General features: G+C 60.9%; 2 protein-coding genes across 6 annotated transcripts in view; one reads left to right on the top strand and one right to left on the bottom strand.

The window, feature by feature from the left end:
• FMNL1 (formin like 1) overlaps positions 1 to 11754 on the bottom strand; it is a 17267-nt gene extending 5513 nt beyond the window's left edge. The window contains exons 1-16 of one of the 4 annotated variants that reach the window (XM_039700898.1): positions 11417 to 11753; positions 5720 to 5803; positions 5385 to 5468; positions 5223 to 5296; positions 4610 to 4693; positions 4283 to 4414; positions 3345 to 3470; positions 2993 to 3101; positions 2722 to 2798; positions 2549 to 2642; positions 2109 to 2183; positions 1421 to 1531; positions 799 to 948; positions 606 to 707; positions 271 to 508; positions 1 to 64 (exon numbers count right to left, since the gene is read on the bottom strand). The exon at positions 1 to 64 is cut by the window's left edge and continues 95 nt beyond it. In XM_039700898.1, coding sequence (XP_039556832.1) covers positions 1 to 64; positions 271 to 508; positions 606 to 707; positions 799 to 948; positions 1421 to 1531; positions 2109 to 2183; positions 2549 to 2642; positions 2722 to 2798; positions 2993 to 3101; positions 3345 to 3470; positions 4283 to 4414; positions 4610 to 4693; positions 5223 to 5296; positions 5385 to 5468; positions 5720 to 5803; positions 11417 to 11461 — 1649 coding nt within the window. In that variant the 5' untranslated portion in view covers positions 11462 to 11753. Of the gene's footprint in view, positions 65 to 270; positions 509 to 605; positions 708 to 798; positions 949 to 1420; positions 1532 to 2108; positions 2184 to 2548; positions 2643 to 2721; positions 2799 to 2992; positions 3102 to 3344; positions 3471 to 4282; positions 4694 to 5222; positions 5297 to 5384; positions 5469 to 5719; positions 5804 to 11416 lie in introns of all 4 variants that reach the window. The other 3 variants (XM_039700896.1, XM_039700899.1, XM_039700897.1) reach the window with 3 other exon arrangements.
• LOC120498322 (translation initiation factor IF-2-like) lies at positions 782 to 11403 on the top strand. 2 transcript variants are annotated; one of them, XM_039700900.1, is made up of 2 exons: positions 782 to 897; positions 8617 to 11403. In XM_039700900.1, the coding sequence occupies exon 2, from the start codon at positions 9943 to 9945 to the stop codon at positions 11095 to 11097; it is 1155 nt and encodes a 384-aa protein (XP_039556834.1). In that variant the 5' UTR covers positions 782 to 897; positions 8617 to 9942; the 3' UTR covers positions 11098 to 11403. The 2 variants fall into 2 exon arrangements, 1 of the variants encoding a protein (XP_039556834.1); XR_005626661.1 differs by lacking the exon at positions 8617 to 11403 and adding an exon at positions 7739 to 8607 and having other exon boundaries at positions 810 to 897.
• Positions 11755 to 16448: the final 4694 nt, after the last annotated feature.

Here is a 16448-nt window from a genome sequence, read left to right as displayed (position 1 = left end):
GGCGGGGGCGGGGGGGCAGCAGGTGCTGGTGGGGGAGGTGGGGCCGGAGCCAGAGCCGGAGCATCTGCAAGGGAAAGAAGAGGTGGGTGAGACGGTGACACGGCAGGGCACGGTGCCACCAGCGTGCTCCCTCTGCCACCGCATTACCCTGAGTCCCCCGGCACATCCCCACAGCCCCGCCTCAGTTTCTGTGCCCCGAGACTCGCTGCCACCCCTCCTCGGTGCCAGGTGCCCCGCCGGGAAGGGGACACCCCCTCGCACCCGCGGTACCTGTGCAGGTGGCGGTGGTGTCGGTGGTGACAGCGGCTTCCCCGGAAACCACGGGGGTTGCGGGGGTTTCTATGACAACGGGGACAATTTCGATGGCGACGTCTCCGTCGGGCCCACGCAGAATCTGCACCAGCCCCTTCTCCTCGAGCTCCGCCAGCCGCCGCTCCAGCGCCAGCCGGTAGCACTCCTGGGGCTGCGGGGACGGCGGGCTGGGCGGCCGCGGGGGGCTCAGCTGCTCCTGGAGAGGTGACAACCCCCGGCAGGTCACTGGTGTCCCTGTGCACCCCCAGAGCCGGCCCCTGAGCCCCAGCCTTCCCTCGGCACCCCCGGCTCACCCGCAGCGCCTCCAGCTCCCGCCGCGCCTGGCTCAGCTGCTTCTCCAGCTCCGCTATCTTGGCCATGGAGTCGTTCTCCGCATCCTGCAGCTTCTCTGTCAACTGTGGGGGACGAGGCGCCGCCGCTCAGCCCCGTCCTCATCCCTCCCTCGGGGCTTGCGTCAGCGGCTCTGCCCCCGCGCCCACGGCCCACCTGGCTGACGTGCTCCTGCAGCTCCTCCATGTGCTCCAGCACCGCCGTCTTGGTCTCCGAGTCCTCCAGCATGGCCCCCACGTCGAAGACGTTGTCCAGGTAGGCTTGGATCTGCACCTGCAGCTTGTCGCTCTCAGTGAGGCGCAGAGTCTGCCGAGGGACAGCCGTGTCACCATGGGGGCCAGCGGCACCCCCACCCCTATCTGCACCTGCAGCTTGTCGCTCTCAGTGAGGCGCAGAGTCTGCCGAGGGACAGCCGTGTCACCATGGGGGCCAGCGAGCACCCCCACCCCTGGGATCACCCACTTCCACCCGGGGATCACCCACCCTTGGGATCCCCCACCCCTGGGATCACCCACCCTCGGGATCACCCACCCTCGGGATCACCCACTCCCACCCCTGGGGTCACCCACCCCTGGGATAACCCACCCCCAGGATCACCCAGACCCGGGGTCACCCACTCCCACCCCTGGGGTCACCCACCCCTGGGATAACCCACCCCCGGGATCACCCAGCCCCGGGGTCACCCACTTCCACCCTGGGATCACCCACCCTCGGGATCCCCCACCCCTGGGATCATCCACTCCCACCCTCAGGATCACCCAGCCCCGGGGTCACCCACCTCCAGGTACTGGTCCAGCCCCAGGTGGGTGAACTCGTACTGCAGGAACACGCGGAAGTTCATGTTCTCCACCGAGTGCACCACGATGTTGATGAACTGCATGCAGGCCACCTGCGGGGACACGGCTCAGCACGGGGCCAGGACAGCTCGTGGGGATGCTGCCCCAGGGGCTGCACGGGGCCTTGGTGGCCCTCGGGGACATGGTGCCCCTGGGGAGAGCATGGGGGTTGACACAGTCCTGGGGACCTGGTGCCCTGGGGACAGCACAGTGATCATGGAGACATGATGGCCTGGGGACAGTTTGGTGGGACAGCATGCCTTGGGACATGATGGCCTGGGGACAGTTTGGTGGGACAGCATGCCTTGGGACATGATGGCCTGGGGACAGTTTGGTGGCTTAGAAGCCCTTGGGGACACGATGCCATGGGCACAGTGTAGTGGCTTAGAAGCCTTTGGGGACAGCAGAACAGTCCTTGGGACATGCCACCCCAGCACGGTGGCTCAGCAGCCCCTGAGGACATGGTGGCCTGGGGAGATTTGGTCATTCAGCATCCTTTGGGACATGATGCCATAGGGACAGTGTGGTGGCTTCGGAGCTCTTTGGGCATAATGTCCTGGGGACAGTGCAGCAGCCTTGGTGGCATGACGCCCTGGGGACAGCAGAGTGTGGCCCCCAGCAGCCACTCACCATGAAGTCAATGTTGGTGTCCTCATTTCGGAAATACTCCATCAGCTTCTCGAAGCGGTTCTTCTCCCCGCAGACCTGGGGGGAGCAGGGGGCTGAAGGCCAGCGAGGACATGGCCAGGGGACACCCAGGAGGGGGACAGGACAGGAGGTATCTATTGGTGACACCATTCCAACTCTGAGTGGTGCTGCCAGGCACCTGGCCCAGCTGGGACATGGCCCTGGGGACACATGGTGGCATGGGGACATCAAACCCAGTGAGTGGAACATCCTTAAGCGAGCCAGAGGTTTGAGGGTGGTGCAGGGCTCTGCCACACACAGGATTTGTGCCTTTTTTTTGAAGCACAAATCCAGGTGAAACACAGATATTCATGTGGGGACTGGGTGTCCCTGCTGGGGACTGGGTGTCCCTCCATCTCTCCATCTTGGGGATGGAGACTCACCTCCTTGAAGTTGTCAAAGGCAGCCAGGATGATGTCGTGGCCGCCTCGGACCAGGCAGACAGCGGCCAGCAGCTCCAGCACCAGAGCCTTGGTCCTGCAGACACACGGTGTGAGGGGGCTGGGGCCGCGGGGACAGGGGGACAAGGGACAACGGGGGGCAGGACAGCTCCTACCTGGCGCTCTTGTTGTTGAGGCTCAGGGTGATCTCGTTGACACAGGCTGGGTGGTTCATCACCAGGCTGAAGCCAGACTGGGGAGGGGAAAGGAGCGTTCATGGGCTGTGTGTCCCCCTGGAGCACTCAAGGACCGCGGGACAGGGTCCCCCCCAGGCAGGAGGTCGAGTGAGGACATCTCAGAGCCAGGGGACGCAGACCCGCTCCCACCCCGGGGCTGCCCACGCCGGGGAGCCCCGGGCGGATCCCCGCGGATGCCGCCCACTCGCACCTGGTAGTTCATGATGGCGCGGAGGCACATGATGCACACATGGACATCGTCCTTCTGGCTGACGAGCCGCGAGTTGCGCAGCGCCTTCCTGCTGTGCGAGGGGTTCAGCCTGGGCGGGGAGAGCGCGGCTGAGCGGGGCCCGGGGCGGCGGCGGGCGCAGCGCAAAGCGGGGACGGGACAGCGCAGGGGTGGCAGCGGCGGCGGGGACACCGGGACACCGGGCGGGAGAGCCCCTCGCGTCCGTGCCCGTCTAGAAGCCCGGGGGTGATGGGGGTGGGATGGGTTTGGGCCCGGGGGGTGATGGGGGGTGGGTTTGGGCCCCTCGTGCGCACGGGCGGTCTCGGAGGCTCACCGGGGCGGGCAGGAGCTGCCGGGTGACCTGGGGGCACTGTCCCCATCGCTGCCCGGGGCACCGCAGGGGGCGCTGGGGTGGACGTGGCGGAGGAGGGTGTGGATGTGCTGGTTCGAGAGGCAGCAGCTGGAGGCGCGTTAGAGCCTGCAGGACAGGAGGGAGAAACGGGGCTCCCGCGCCGCCCCGGGGACACCCGGGCTCGGGGACAAGGGATGGGACCCCTGCGGGTGCCACGTCCCTCCTGACCTGTCCCTGGGGCTGGGAGGGACACCCCGGCTCCTCCAGAGCTGCTGGCGGGCGGCGAGGGACCCCCGCGGTCCCCGGGGTGCCGCGTTACAGCTCGGGGGGTGACCGCGGTGGGTGTCCCTGGGACCCCCCCGCCCACCGGGGGCGCCCCCAGGCCCTGTCCCCAATGCCGGTGACCAGCAGCGGGGTCCCGTGGGTGTCCCCGTCCCGCCAGTGCCCGTCACCTACCGTCAGCGCGTCCCCGGCAGCGTGCAAGAGAAGAGCGGGGTTAGACGGGGCTGCGGGCGAGCGGCACCAAGCGAGAGCCACCGGGCACCGGGACCGGCTGCGGGACACAGGCCCGTCCCTCCGCCCCGGCTTTAAACCAGGGGCTGCGATTTGCTCCCCCAGAATCTCCAACACCCCCAATTTTTGTGTACTCCTGGGGTTTGGAGCACCCCAGCACGGCGGCAGTGCCGGGTGGGGACGCGGCTCCAGCCCCCCCCAGGCAGGGCTCAGCCCCTGGGGACACTCGGGGGGAAGTGGCTTTGTCCCCACCCTCACATCAGCAATGGGCGCCCATCTTTAGGGCCGGGCCTGCGTCTCCCTGCCAAGCCCCTCTCCAAGCGCGGTGCGGCCGGGGTGCAGCGAGGCGACAGCGGGGGACACGGCACGGGGACACGGGCACAGCTGGGGACGGCACCACACGTTACCTTACAGTGAGGGGCCGCGGCTTGGAGGAGCCCTGCGGGGGGGACGAGGAGCTGCTTTTGTTCAGGTCCTCCAGCGACCGCTCCTTGCCCTTGTCAGAGCCGGGGCTGTTCTCTGAGCTCTCCATGTCATACCTGGTGGCCCGTGGGGACATGGGGACGGGTGAGACGTGGCACCCCAACACGGGCAGATGCCCCTCGGGGATGCTGGGGATGTTCTGCCCAGCCCCAGCCATGGAGCACTGCACCCCCAGGGACCGCCCCAGGCCTGCTGAGCCCCAGGGGAGGCTGGTCCCAGCCTTGGGGACAGGGGACCCCGTGGGGACGTACGCGACAGAGCACTGGGCAAAGGCGAGGTACTCCAGCAGCACGTCCAGCCCCTTGTTCTCCTCGTTGAGGAACTCCTGGACCCAGCTGGAGGGTGCAGAGGGTTAGTGGGCTCTGCCAACCCCCACATCCTCTTTCCCCCTGTGCCCAGACACTCAGCAGAGCCACCCCTGCTCTGAGGTCCCCAGCAAAGGTGGAACATGCTGGGAACACGAGGTGGCACCATGAGCTGGCATTTCTCGGAGGCCAGGTGAGTGCCACGGTGAACCTGATATATGGGGGACACAGCCCAAGGGCTCTCCTGCCACCACTGCCACTGTTGCCACCACTGCCACGACAGGACAGCCTGGCCCTGGGGACAGTAGGCACCCACCACAAAGGGTCAGGACAGCCAGCGTGGGGGCAGGGCCCCTCCTGGCACCTGGGGGTGCCAGAGAGCCATAATGGGGTTCAGACCCCCCAGCACCCTCAGCCTCCCATCAGAACCCTCCTTAGGGGGCAGGATGAGGCCACAGCCTGCACATGCTGCTGTCACCCTCCAGGCAGAGCCAGCACACGTCCATCCCCATCCCAGGGACGGTGGCAGCAGCCGGGTGACAATGCCACCCCACCTTACCCGATGTAGTTGGTCCTCAGGGAGATCTCCAGCTCCCGGAGCACCTGCGTGGACTCCTGCACTCGCCTCTTGAACTGTGGGATGGGGACAGCCATTGGCACCATCCCTGTGCCCAGCCTGGCACGGGGCCCAGGGGACCGGGGTGCAGCGGGGCCCCCTCACCTTCCTGCTGACACCTCCCGTGTCCAGGTAGCTCTTCAGCTTCTGGATGTAGGCGGAGGGAGGGTTCTTCACCTGGAAACGCTCCTGCGAGCCCCAGAGAGAGGCTGAAACTGGGCCACCCGCTGCAGCACGGGGACCTGCCACTGTCCCCACAGCAGCCACAGTGTCCCTGTCCCCACCCCAGCCGCATCAGTGCTTAATGAGGTTAATGAGGTGCTGTGTCAGTAACGAGATGGATGTCAGTGCTTGGTACGGCCAGACTGATACCCAAACCGTGCCACGAGTGGCACCTGGGGACAGGGACAGCACGGGGGGGCTGTGAGCTTGGACCTCACCTGGTCACAGATCAGCTCCCACTTCTTCTCGTTGTCGTACTGGTTAAGCAGCTTCATCTTGTCCGGGGGCAGGTTCATGGAATTCTGTGGGTGAAGGGGGTCAGCGCTGGGGGTCACCCCAAAACCCCCCTGGGATGCAGCACCCTCTGCTCAGCGAGCACTGGGAGATGGGGATACCCATGGAGCATGGGGACACTGGTGGGACATGAAGATTCCAGAAGATGGGGACACTACTGGGACAACGGGGACAGTGACAGAACAATGGGGACAGTGGTGGGAGGATGGGATCACGGTGGAAAAATGAAAGCAGCATTCTCAGGATGGGGGCCCTGGTGGGATGATGGGGACATTGGGAGGTTGGGAACACCACTGTTCCCAGGATGTGAGCATCCCATGGACCCATCAGTAATGTCCCCACCCGAGGGTCCCCAAGGCGGGGGACAGGAGGAAGAACTGAGTCCTGAGTGCCCCATGTGCCCCGCCTCAGCCAGCCCAGTCCCAGCAGGGCCACACGGGGTGAGGGACAGGGACATGACTGGTGACAACAGAGGGACCCAGGAGCCTGGGCTGTGCTTGGGGGTCACCCCTGAGTGCCCCCAGCACAGGTGCGTGACGAGCCCGTCTGGGGAAAGCAGCGTTTGAGAGACAGTGATGGCAGGGCCGGGCTCGTCCCCACGTCCCTCCCTGCCACCCTTGCACAGCCCCAGCCCCCACGGCCACCACAGGACGTGACGTGGCTTCCGCTCGGCACCGGGCGCTGCCAAAACCGCCCCCGCCACAGGCAGGACCCGGCTCCTGCCCCGGCTGCTCTGCTGGGGGACACCCTGGGGCACCTCCATGGGACCCCTCCATGGCCTGGGCCAGGCTGCAGCTCAGCTCGGCTCACAGGTGATTGATTTCAGTGAAAGACCCAGGTTTTGGTGCCCCAGCTCAGCTGGAGAGCACCTGCAGGCTGGCACGATGGCACGTGGAGCAGTGCACAGCCCCAGGCCACCCCTACATCCCAGTCTTGGGGCTCCCTGAGGAGGAGCATGGGGATGTGGGGTGCATGCCATGCTGGAACAACCACATCCTTGGAGGAAGGCATCTCCCAGGGCTTTGGTTACCCACAGAAGAGCAGGTCCAAGGGGAGAGGTCCCACTGTGGTGGGCAGGAACAGAAACCTCTCCCCCTCCTCCAGGGAGGACCTGTCAAGCTGCTTTCACAAGAAGCCAAAATGAGGAGCTGTGGGTGGGGAGGAGCTGGGCTGCGCTGGGGCTGATGGCACGAAGGGCTGGGCAGGGGGACAATCAGGCTGCACGGTCAGAAATGGCCTCACTGTGAAGCCACTGGAGCTGCTGGGTTGTGGAGCAGGCAAGGTGACAGCAGCACCTGGCTGTCACCACTGCTGGTCCCAAGCTGCCATCCTTGGGATGGCTGAGGGTCAGACTGAGGGACAGAGCTGTGCCAAGAGGGATCACACACCCAGACACCCCAGTGTGGGCTCAGCCACACTCACGGCACCTCTGTGGGACCCTGTTGGGTGCCCTTGGCACAGAGGGGATGGTGGCACCTGCCACACGGACCAGCTTTAAACCATCACACATGGGACCTGAACCAAGCAGGACCTCGGGTGGGACAGGACCCAGCTCGAGGGTGGGGCAGGGCTGTCCCCGTGGAGCTGGCTGTGCCCCGAGCCCCGCGGGCCCTCCCCTGCGGGCAGGATGTGGCACAGGTCGGGTACAAACTGGGTGGTGGCTCTGTCCCGGGTGGGCTTGCGGTGCCGGGGAGGAAGCGACTCCGCCGAGGAGCCCCAGCCGGCAGCACAAAGAAACCGGCTCTCATTTCCTGCCGGGAGGGGGGACCGCTGCTGCGGGAGGTGGGGCAGGGCGGGGGCTGTGGGGCTGGGTGGGTGATGTGGGGCTGGGTGGGTGATGTGGGGCAGTGGGTGATGTGGGGCAGGGTGGGTGATGTGAGGCAGAGTGGGTGATGTGGGGCAGTGGGTGATGTGGGGCAGGGCAGCAGCCAAGCACCCCACAGGCGTCAGAGGAAGGACGTGGTCCTCCTCATCTTCCTCCTTTGGGGACAAGGATGGAGCAGGCACAGCGGCCTGCCCCAGCAGCCACATCCACCTGCCGTCATCAGCGCCCTCATCCCGCCCTGCCCGGGGCTCCCCAGCAGCCTCACAGCCACCACGTCACTGAGTGGGTGCCACCACATGTCCCCCCACAGCCCTGCTGTGACACAAAGTGCCACAGAGCCTGCAGGGCCACCCCAGCACCAGGAGGAGCCTGGCGGGGCCCAGCACCAGCTCTGGGGTGAGCCAGGCTTTGCCCTCTGCTGAAACCAAGGCCAGGGGAGGTGAAGCCGCACCAACATCATTTTCTGGTACAAAAGAACCTTTTGCTGTCATGGCTGGCAGGGACGGAGCTATTTTGGGTGTCAGACACCTCCTTTTGTTCCACACGTGAGCGGGCAGCGCCGGGCCGAGCCGAGCCCTGCACCAGGGCTGGCACGGAATGTTCTGGCATCCCCGGGGAAGGGCTGAGCGTGAGCCACGCTGAGCCCTGGCAGAGCTGTCACCGGGCACGGGGGTGTGTGCACAGAGAGGGCAGGGCAAGCCTTGGCAGCGCGTGTGGTGGGACAACATCCCAGCCTAGCGCCAGGCACAAAATCCTGCCACGGGAGGGGACAGGGCAGGGAAGTGCCCCAGAGGGCAGCTCAGGGGCTGGCCCCAGCATCTCCAGCTGCCCGGGTGACCAAGGGACCGTGCCACTCCTGGGATGCTCCGTCCCTCCGGGCCGCAGAGCACCCCTGAGCTGGTTTGGACATGCCCAGTCCTGAGGTGCCAGCTGTCCCACAGTGTCCCCTCCAGTGCCCCTGACTGCCACTGGAGCTGTTCTCCTGCCCCTTCCCAGGGCTCAGCGCAAGGCACGGAGCAGGACCAGGCCCAGCCAGGGCCCCCTGGCCCCCCTGATGCACAAACTGGGCTGGGGGACACTGCCAGGACCAGCTCATCCCAGCAGGGACTCCCTGGATCCAGCCAGACCCAAACCCACCCGGTGTGCCCAGGATGACTGGGGGTGGTGGGCCGGGCTGGGCTGGGCCGGGCTGGGCTGTGTGGCTGCCTGCGGCTCCAGCTCTATTTTAAGAACAAGCAGAAGCTGCTGTAGCTGGAACCAGGGAGAGGAGCCTGATCCCACTCATCCCTGCTGGGGGCCTGGCTGCCCACCCTGCCCTGGGATGTCGTCCTGGCTCACCCGGGCTGGATCCAGCAGCACAGGAGGGCTCCTGCACCAGGACATCTCCAGGCCCTGATGCAGCAGCTGGTGGCTCGCAGGCAATGTCCCTCCCAGGACACAGGTTCCCCCTGGGGACACCCTGGTGCAGCCCCACATCCCCCAGCCAGGCTGGGCCACCGTGCTGGAGATGGATCCAGCAGAAGCTGAGGACCAGCTTTGTTTCCTGGTTGAGCCGAGGCTGACACCGTGGCCAGGGCTGGCTGGTGACCCGTCCTGCTGCTGGGGCCAACAGCACATCTGCAAACATCTGCAAACATCTGCAGTGGTGACGTTGGCCTCGCACTCCCCCAGCTCCTGGGAGAAGAGGCAGCAAAGCCCCACCAGGCAAAGCTCCCGGCTGGAGCAGCCCCTGTCCCAGCCAGCCACTGCTTGGTTTTGACTCCACCACACCTCAACTCACAATTCCATTAATATGTTCCCAATTAATGCCCCTTGACATGCAAAGGGAGGGAAATCCTGCTTGCTTCTAGCAGGAGTATCTGGGCATCCCTATCCCAGCAGGAAAGATGCTCTTCCTCTGCTCCATCCCAAAAATCCACCTGGTCATATCCCAAACTACTTGGCACGGGACAACCCTCCCATTGCTCTGCCAAAGCAGCATCTGCCACAGTGCCCCAGCTGGGAAGAAGCCAATTTTTGAGAATGAAGTTTTGGGAAACTAAATTCCCGTTTCTTGGCACGGAATGGGTGTATCCCCTTCCCAGCAGCAGTTTGGATCCCCTGGGCTCCTCCCTGGGCCTTTCTGCCAAGGCTTGGCACCACCAGCTCTCCCAGTTTGGGATGTCCAGCCCAAAAGTGATTTGCACTGAGCTCTCGTGGCATCACTGCAACCATGGCAACGTGTGAGGTCTGGATCGAGTCCCACCAGGAGATTCCCAACTCATCACCACCTGCTCCACCACGGAGCTCAGGAGGCAGAAAAGTTGAAGGCAGAGCCAGGGGATGTGTTTGTGCCGGGTGAGGGCAGAGGGACCCCCTGTCCCCATCCCCCCGGGGTTCTGCTGCCCCCACAGCCACGAGAATGGGGAAGGGAGTGTGAAAGGAGGAAGCAGAATTGGGACAGCCGCTTTCACAAGACACCCGCTTCCCGTCGGGCCGTGCCCAGCCCCTGGTGCCCCGTTTCCTACAGAAGGCCTTTCCCTCGGGATGAGGGCAGGCAAGGCGGTGCTGCGGGCCTGCAGCGGCGGTTTGCCCTTCTCCGATCATTTTTTGGTTGAGGATTTCCAACCTGCCGGGCCCAGCCCGCTCAAAGTGCCGCTTCCTGGGGCCTCACAGCGGAAACACCCCGAGTCCCTTCCTGCCGCCGCTGCCGTGACAGCCGGAGCCACCGGGGGCACCGCCACCCCCCAGCCGCCTGCCACCCCGGTGTCCCCCGGCAAAGCCTCCCGGAGCCCCGCGGGGTCCCGCCGAGCAGCGCCCGCCGCATCGCCCCCTGCAGCCGCGGGCACCGCTCCCGCTGCCACGCTCATCCCAAATAATCCCCTACACTGCACGAGGCAAAACAGCTCCCAGGGAATTTGTGCTGGGGGCTGGGGTGGGCACCCAGGCGGGCAGATCCCGGCAGGTCCAGCCGAGCGCATCCCGGCGTGCCGGCATGGTGGAAGCTGCGCCCGGCACGGCATCGGCTCCATCTCCCGCGGGGGGATTAAAGCAGCGGCTCCTTTTCCTCGGAGCGTTTCTGGGGAGGGCACGGGCAGGGCTGGAGCGGGCGGCGCGGCGGCGGGACCCGGCCCTCCCGGCGGGAAGGTCACGGCCAGCCCGGCCCGCTCAAGGACGGAGCGAGCGGGAGCGGCGGGGAACTGCGGGAGAGCGGCTCCCGGGCTGCCATCCCTCCCTCCATCCTTCCCTCCATCCCTTCATCCCTCCATCCATGCCACGGGAACGCGCTCGGCATCGCCGCTGCCCACCGCGGGGCTTGCCCTGCTCCGGGGAGGAGGAAGAGGAGGAAGAGGAGGGGAGCGAAGCATCGCCATCCGCAGCCCCGGCTGCTCGCGGCGCGCTCCGGCCCTGCCGCCGATCCCGCCATGGCGGAGCCCGCCCGGGCCCCGGGACTCGGGGTCACCCCAAGCACTTGGGGCTGGGGTCCCCCCAAGGTGAGAGCGAGGAGGGGAGGCAGCGGCTGGGGGTCATCCCAGGGCAGGCTCAGCGTCCCCGGGGAAACGAGGTGACAGCGGGGCAGTCATCATTATCAATAAGAACACCAATTAAATAATAAATCTAATAATTAGTAGAACGACGGAGTAGTAACAATGCGATCGTTACAATGCTGATAACGGCGGTAACGCTGCTAGCGATGCTGGGGCCGGCAGGGATGCTGAGGGACCCCCACCCTGTCCCCCTGTCCCCCGGGGTGTGCCGGCCCCTCCCGCCGGACCCCGTGTCGTGCCCGGTGCCCCGCGCTCCCGGCCCCGCTCACCAGGACGCGGCCGAAGCGCTCCTCCAGCTCGGCGGCGCCGGGCATGGGCTGCCGGGGGGGCGGCGCGGCGGCGGGGGGGCCCCGGGCTGCGGGCGGTGGTCGCGGGGCTCCCGCGGGGCCGCGCCCCCCTCCAGCCCCCCGGCCGCGTTGCCCATGGCGGGGCTCCGAGCCCAGCTTCGGCCGAGCCCGTCCCCGCCGCCGCTCGCCGCCGTTTGCAACTTCTGCGGGGCGTTCTGGCGCTATAAACGCCCCGCCCGGCCCGGCCCCCGCCCCGGCCGCAGCCAGAGGCGGCCCCGGCACCTGCTCGGCTGCAGGCTGGGAGCGGAGCGGCGCTGCCCCGCGAGGCTTACTGCAGCCCGGTTCATTTATTTTATTATTTTATTTTATTTTATTTTATTTATTTTATTTTATTATATTTTAATTTAATTTGATTTTTATTTTATTTTATTTATTTTATTTTATTATATTTTAATTTAATTTTTATTTTATTTTATTTATTTTATTTTATTATATTTTAATTTAATATAATTTAAATTTTATTTTATTATTTTATTTTATTCTATTCTATTCTATTCTATTCTATTTATTTTATTTTAATTTATTTTATTTTTATTTATTTATTTATTTTATTATTTTATTTTATTCTATTTTATTCTATTCTATTTATTTTATTTTAATTTATTTTAATTTTATTTATTTATTTATTTATTATTTTATTTTATTTATTTTATTTTATTATTTTAAACTTTATTTTAGACTTACTTTTTATATTATCTTAAATAAAATTTAATATTAAATTTAATTATTAATAATTTATATTATACTAAATAAAATGTATTTTCTATTTTAATTTTATATTTTATTTTTTTATTTTTATTAAATTTTATTTATTTTTAAAATATTGTTCTTAAGTGTTTTTATTTTGCTATTACACTTTATTTTATTATTGCACTTTATTTTATTTTTATTACTTTCCCCCCCTTATTTTATCCTGTCTTATTTATTTCATTTAATTCTATACTTATTTTTAAATTTACTTTCATTCTACTTATCTATTCAATTTTTCTTTCATTTTTATGTTCTATGTATGCATTATTTCATTACATTTTACTTAACTACTTTATTTACATTTTATTTCATTCTATTATTTATTTTATTTTTAAATTTCCATTTATTTATGTTTTTATTTAAGCTTTTTGTTTGACTTTCTTTTTATTTTACAGTAATTTATTACTGTTTTATATAATTTATTTTTATTTAATTTCAGGTGTTTGTTATATTTCATAATAAATTTAAATTTATAATTAATAGTAAATTTATTTTTATTTTATTTTATTCACTCTGATTTTTGGGCCAAAGCCCAACAGTTTGGGATTCTCCTGCCCTGCCACAGGCCGGGGCTCACAAGGGCAGGTGACAGGGCTGGGCTGGCACCCAGAGTGTCCCCCAGCTGTCCCAGAGGGGCCACGGTGCCCCCGCGCCGGGCAGAGCTCCCTGGGCAGGGGACCGGGATGTGGCACCGGATTCACCCCCGGGCACGGGGCACATCCCGGGGTCCTCTGTGAGTGCCAGGGCAGCAGGGCACGGCGCAGAGTGGCTGAGAGTTGGTGACATTCATCAAAATTGAGGGAGATTTGGTGAAATTCACCAAAATGTGGTGGATTTGCTAAGATTTTATGATGATTCACCAAAATTCGGTGAGATTCGGTGAGATTTTGCAAGATTTTGTAAGATTCACCAGAATTTAGTGAGATTTGGTAAGGCTTGATGAGATTCACCAAAATTTGGTGAGATTCAGTGAGATTTGGTGATATTCACAGAAATTTGGTGGTATTTGGCAAGATTTGGTCAGATTCCCCAAAAGTTAGTGAGATTGTATGAGATTCACCAAAATTTGGCAAGATTCGGTGATATTTGATGAGATTTGGTGAGAATTTTGGTGACATTTGGTGACATTTGGTGACATTTGGTGACATTTGGTGACATTTGGTGACGTTTCGTGCTGTTCACGAGGCTCGCCAGGACTGGGTGCACCCCCCGAGTTTTGGGGGCATTTGCTGAACCCCGAGTTTGAGGAGAGGCGCGCCGAGGGACGGGGACGGCCCCAGCGCGGATCGCGGCGGCCCCGGGGCATCCAAACCCCGTGCCCAGCCCCGGGGCCGCCACACCCGCGCCGCCGGCCCGGCAGGACCTGCCGGTGTCACCAGGTGCCACCAGGTGCCACCACGGCGCCGCGGGGACCGGGCGGACGCGCCGAGCCTGTTCTGCCCCCACCCTCTGCCAACCCCAAATTCCGGCAGGGGACACGCCAGGACAGCGGGCACCCTGTCCCTCGTGTCCATCGCATCATCCCCGGGGGTTTGGGAGCCGGGAGAGGACTCGGGGACAGCTCAGCAGCGCCAAAATTGGGGCCAGCCATGCTTGGGGTTGTTCTGATCTCCCAAGGCTGGATTCTGCAGTCAGAACCTCTGCCGTTAAATATTTCAGCCGCTCGTTAAATATTTCACGTTTCATTTCCCGGTCCAGGTTTTTAAGGGAAGGCACTGCAGTCCTCTGTGGGCACAGGGACATCCCGAGTGGTCCCAGAGGAGAATATTGTCCCCTGGAGCACGTGTGGGACCGGGGCTTCATCCCACACTGGGCACAGGGCACTCCAAGCTCTGGGACCTCCATGAGCGCCTTGCTGCATGCCGGGATCATGGAATCATGGAATGGTTTGGTTTGGAATGGGCCTCGAACAGCCCCCAGTGCCACCCCTGCCATGGCAGGGACACCTCCCACCAGCCCGGGCTGCTCCGAGCCCCGTCCTGGGACACTTCAGGGAGGGGCAGCTCCTCCTGGGCTCGGCTGGGAAGGCTCAGAGGGCCCGGGGCTCTGCGGCCCCAGCAGAGCAGGGCCGGGCCAACAGTTCCATCTCCTGGCCGCGGGGAGGGCTGCGAGGGGCAGGGCTGGGGAGCCGCCTGTGACACGGCCCTGGGGCCGTCCTGGGCACGGGCAGGGGTCTGGGGTCCTGCTGAGCCCCACCGGCATGGCACCGAGCTGGAAACGGGGAGCCAGGCTGGGCTTTGGGCTGCTGGAGGTGCAGGGCAGTCCTCACACCAGTGGCAGCAGGAGGACGAGTTGGGGGAGCATCCTGACCTCCCCCAACCCTGCCCTGGGCACTGGGATGTCTCTGGAGGAGCATCCTGCCCTCCCTCACCCCTGCCCTGGACACTGGGATGTCTCTGGAGGAGCATCCTGACCTCCCCTAACCCTGCCCCGGGCACTGGGATGTCTCTGGAGGAGCATCCTGCCCTCCTTCATCCCTGTCCATCCTCATCCCAAGCACTGGGATGTCTCTGGAGGAGCATCCTGCCCACCCTCAACCCTGCCCTGGGCACTGGGATGTCTCTGGGGGAGCATCCTGCCCTCCCTCACCCCTGCCCTGGGCACTGGGATGTCTCTGGGGGAGCATCCTCCCCTCCTTCATCCCTGCCCTCCCTCATCCCAACCCCAAGCACTGGGATGTCTCTGGAGGAGCATCCTGCCCTCCTTCATCCCTGCCCATCCTCATCCCAAGCACTGGGATGTCGCTGGAGGAAGGAAACCCCCCAGACTGCCCTGGGTGGTGGTGGGATTCACTGCTCTTCGTGGTGATGGTTCTTGAGCTCCTGTGGCCTCCAAGAGCCTCCTGACCCCTCAGAAGCTGGCAGGGACCTTGGGAAGTGAGGAGAGCCCCTGGGTGTCCTCTGCACCTGAGGAGCTGTGCTGGCAGTGAGTGCACCCAGCTGGGTGTTCCTGGTGCTCCTCCAGCACACCCACCCTCTCTCCACCGAGCCACCCTCACCTCTGGCCTGGCCATGGGGACACGGGTCTGCTCCCTTGCACCACATCCTTGTCCCCACCCTGTCCTCGTTGTCCCATGTTTTCTCTCCTCTCACTGCTTTCCTGGTGTTCACCTGGCAGCTCCAGTTAGCCCAGGGCTGGTCAATTCCTGGGATAAAGTCCTTAAAAAACCATTCTAGAACCAGCACATTCAAATAATCATCTTCAGTGTGTGCCCAGGGCTACATTTCTTACATTAAAGGTGATTACAAACACTTTAATTTGTTTTCTTAATTTCAATTCCCTGGAAAACACGAGCAGGAATGGATTTTTTCCCCTGAATTAGCAGGTCCACAAAAAAACCCTATTTCTTGATGGTAGAGCTACCCAGGCAATATTCCCTCATCCAAGCAAGAATTCCCAGTTTAGATTGTGCAGCCTGAAGGATAAAGCTGCAGAAACTCGAGGGTGTTTGGACAGCTGACCCCACCTCATGTTCCTCAAAGAGCTAGAGCAGGGGGTACCTGACATACCTGAGATAAGACACCTGAGATAAGGTGGGAGCCCCTTCTCGAGATTGCCCAGGTGACATCACTCATCCTTCCTACCCCCATGGAGCACCCTGAGGATCTCAGGACATTCTCTGGGGTTGTGTGGCTGAAGTGAAGGTCAACCCAAGCGTCTGCCTTGGTGGAAGGACAAGATCTTAATTCCTTTGCCTCTGAGATCCTGAGATTAGAATTCTATTTTCAGCACTGCTGAATTTCTTGGTGGCTGTAACGAGTTCCAGGTCTAATTCACTCCATTCCTTCCTGAATTACAGACTTTACTGTGTGAAGCCATGGCAAGCAGCAGAAGGAGAAGGAACACGTGTCTTCTGCCAGTAAACAAGCTTCTCCTGTAGGTAAATCAGATTTTTATAGTATAAATACAGGTTAAGAGAGAAAAAGTTCACGCCTGGAGTCCTGGGACTTGGATTTTCAGGGCTACGAGGAGTTTGGAAAGCAGAGGAAGATAAACATCGTTCCCAACCAGAAATATTTTGGTGATGTCACATGGTAAATAGCTCATCAAGGGATTGATTATAGCAACTTGGTGTTTGCTTATCATCTGCAGCTTGAGCACATTCAGTGTGCTCCCCAGGGATGGGGTTGGAATCTGGGTAACGAGGAAAACACGGAATAGATGGAGGGTAAAAACTGGGATGTGGTGTGTGGGAAAGGGGCTC

Source organism: Passer montanus, unplaced genomic scaffold (assembly GCF_014805655.1).
Source record: "Passer montanus isolate IOZ18808 unplaced genomic scaffold, ASM1480565v1 scaffold145, whole genome shotgun sequence".
NCBI lineage: Eukaryota > Metazoa > Chordata > Aves > Passeriformes > Passeridae > Passer > Passer montanus.
The sequence above is the reverse complement of the archived record's forward strand: the minus strand, read 5'-3'. Positions and strand labels throughout refer to the sequence as shown.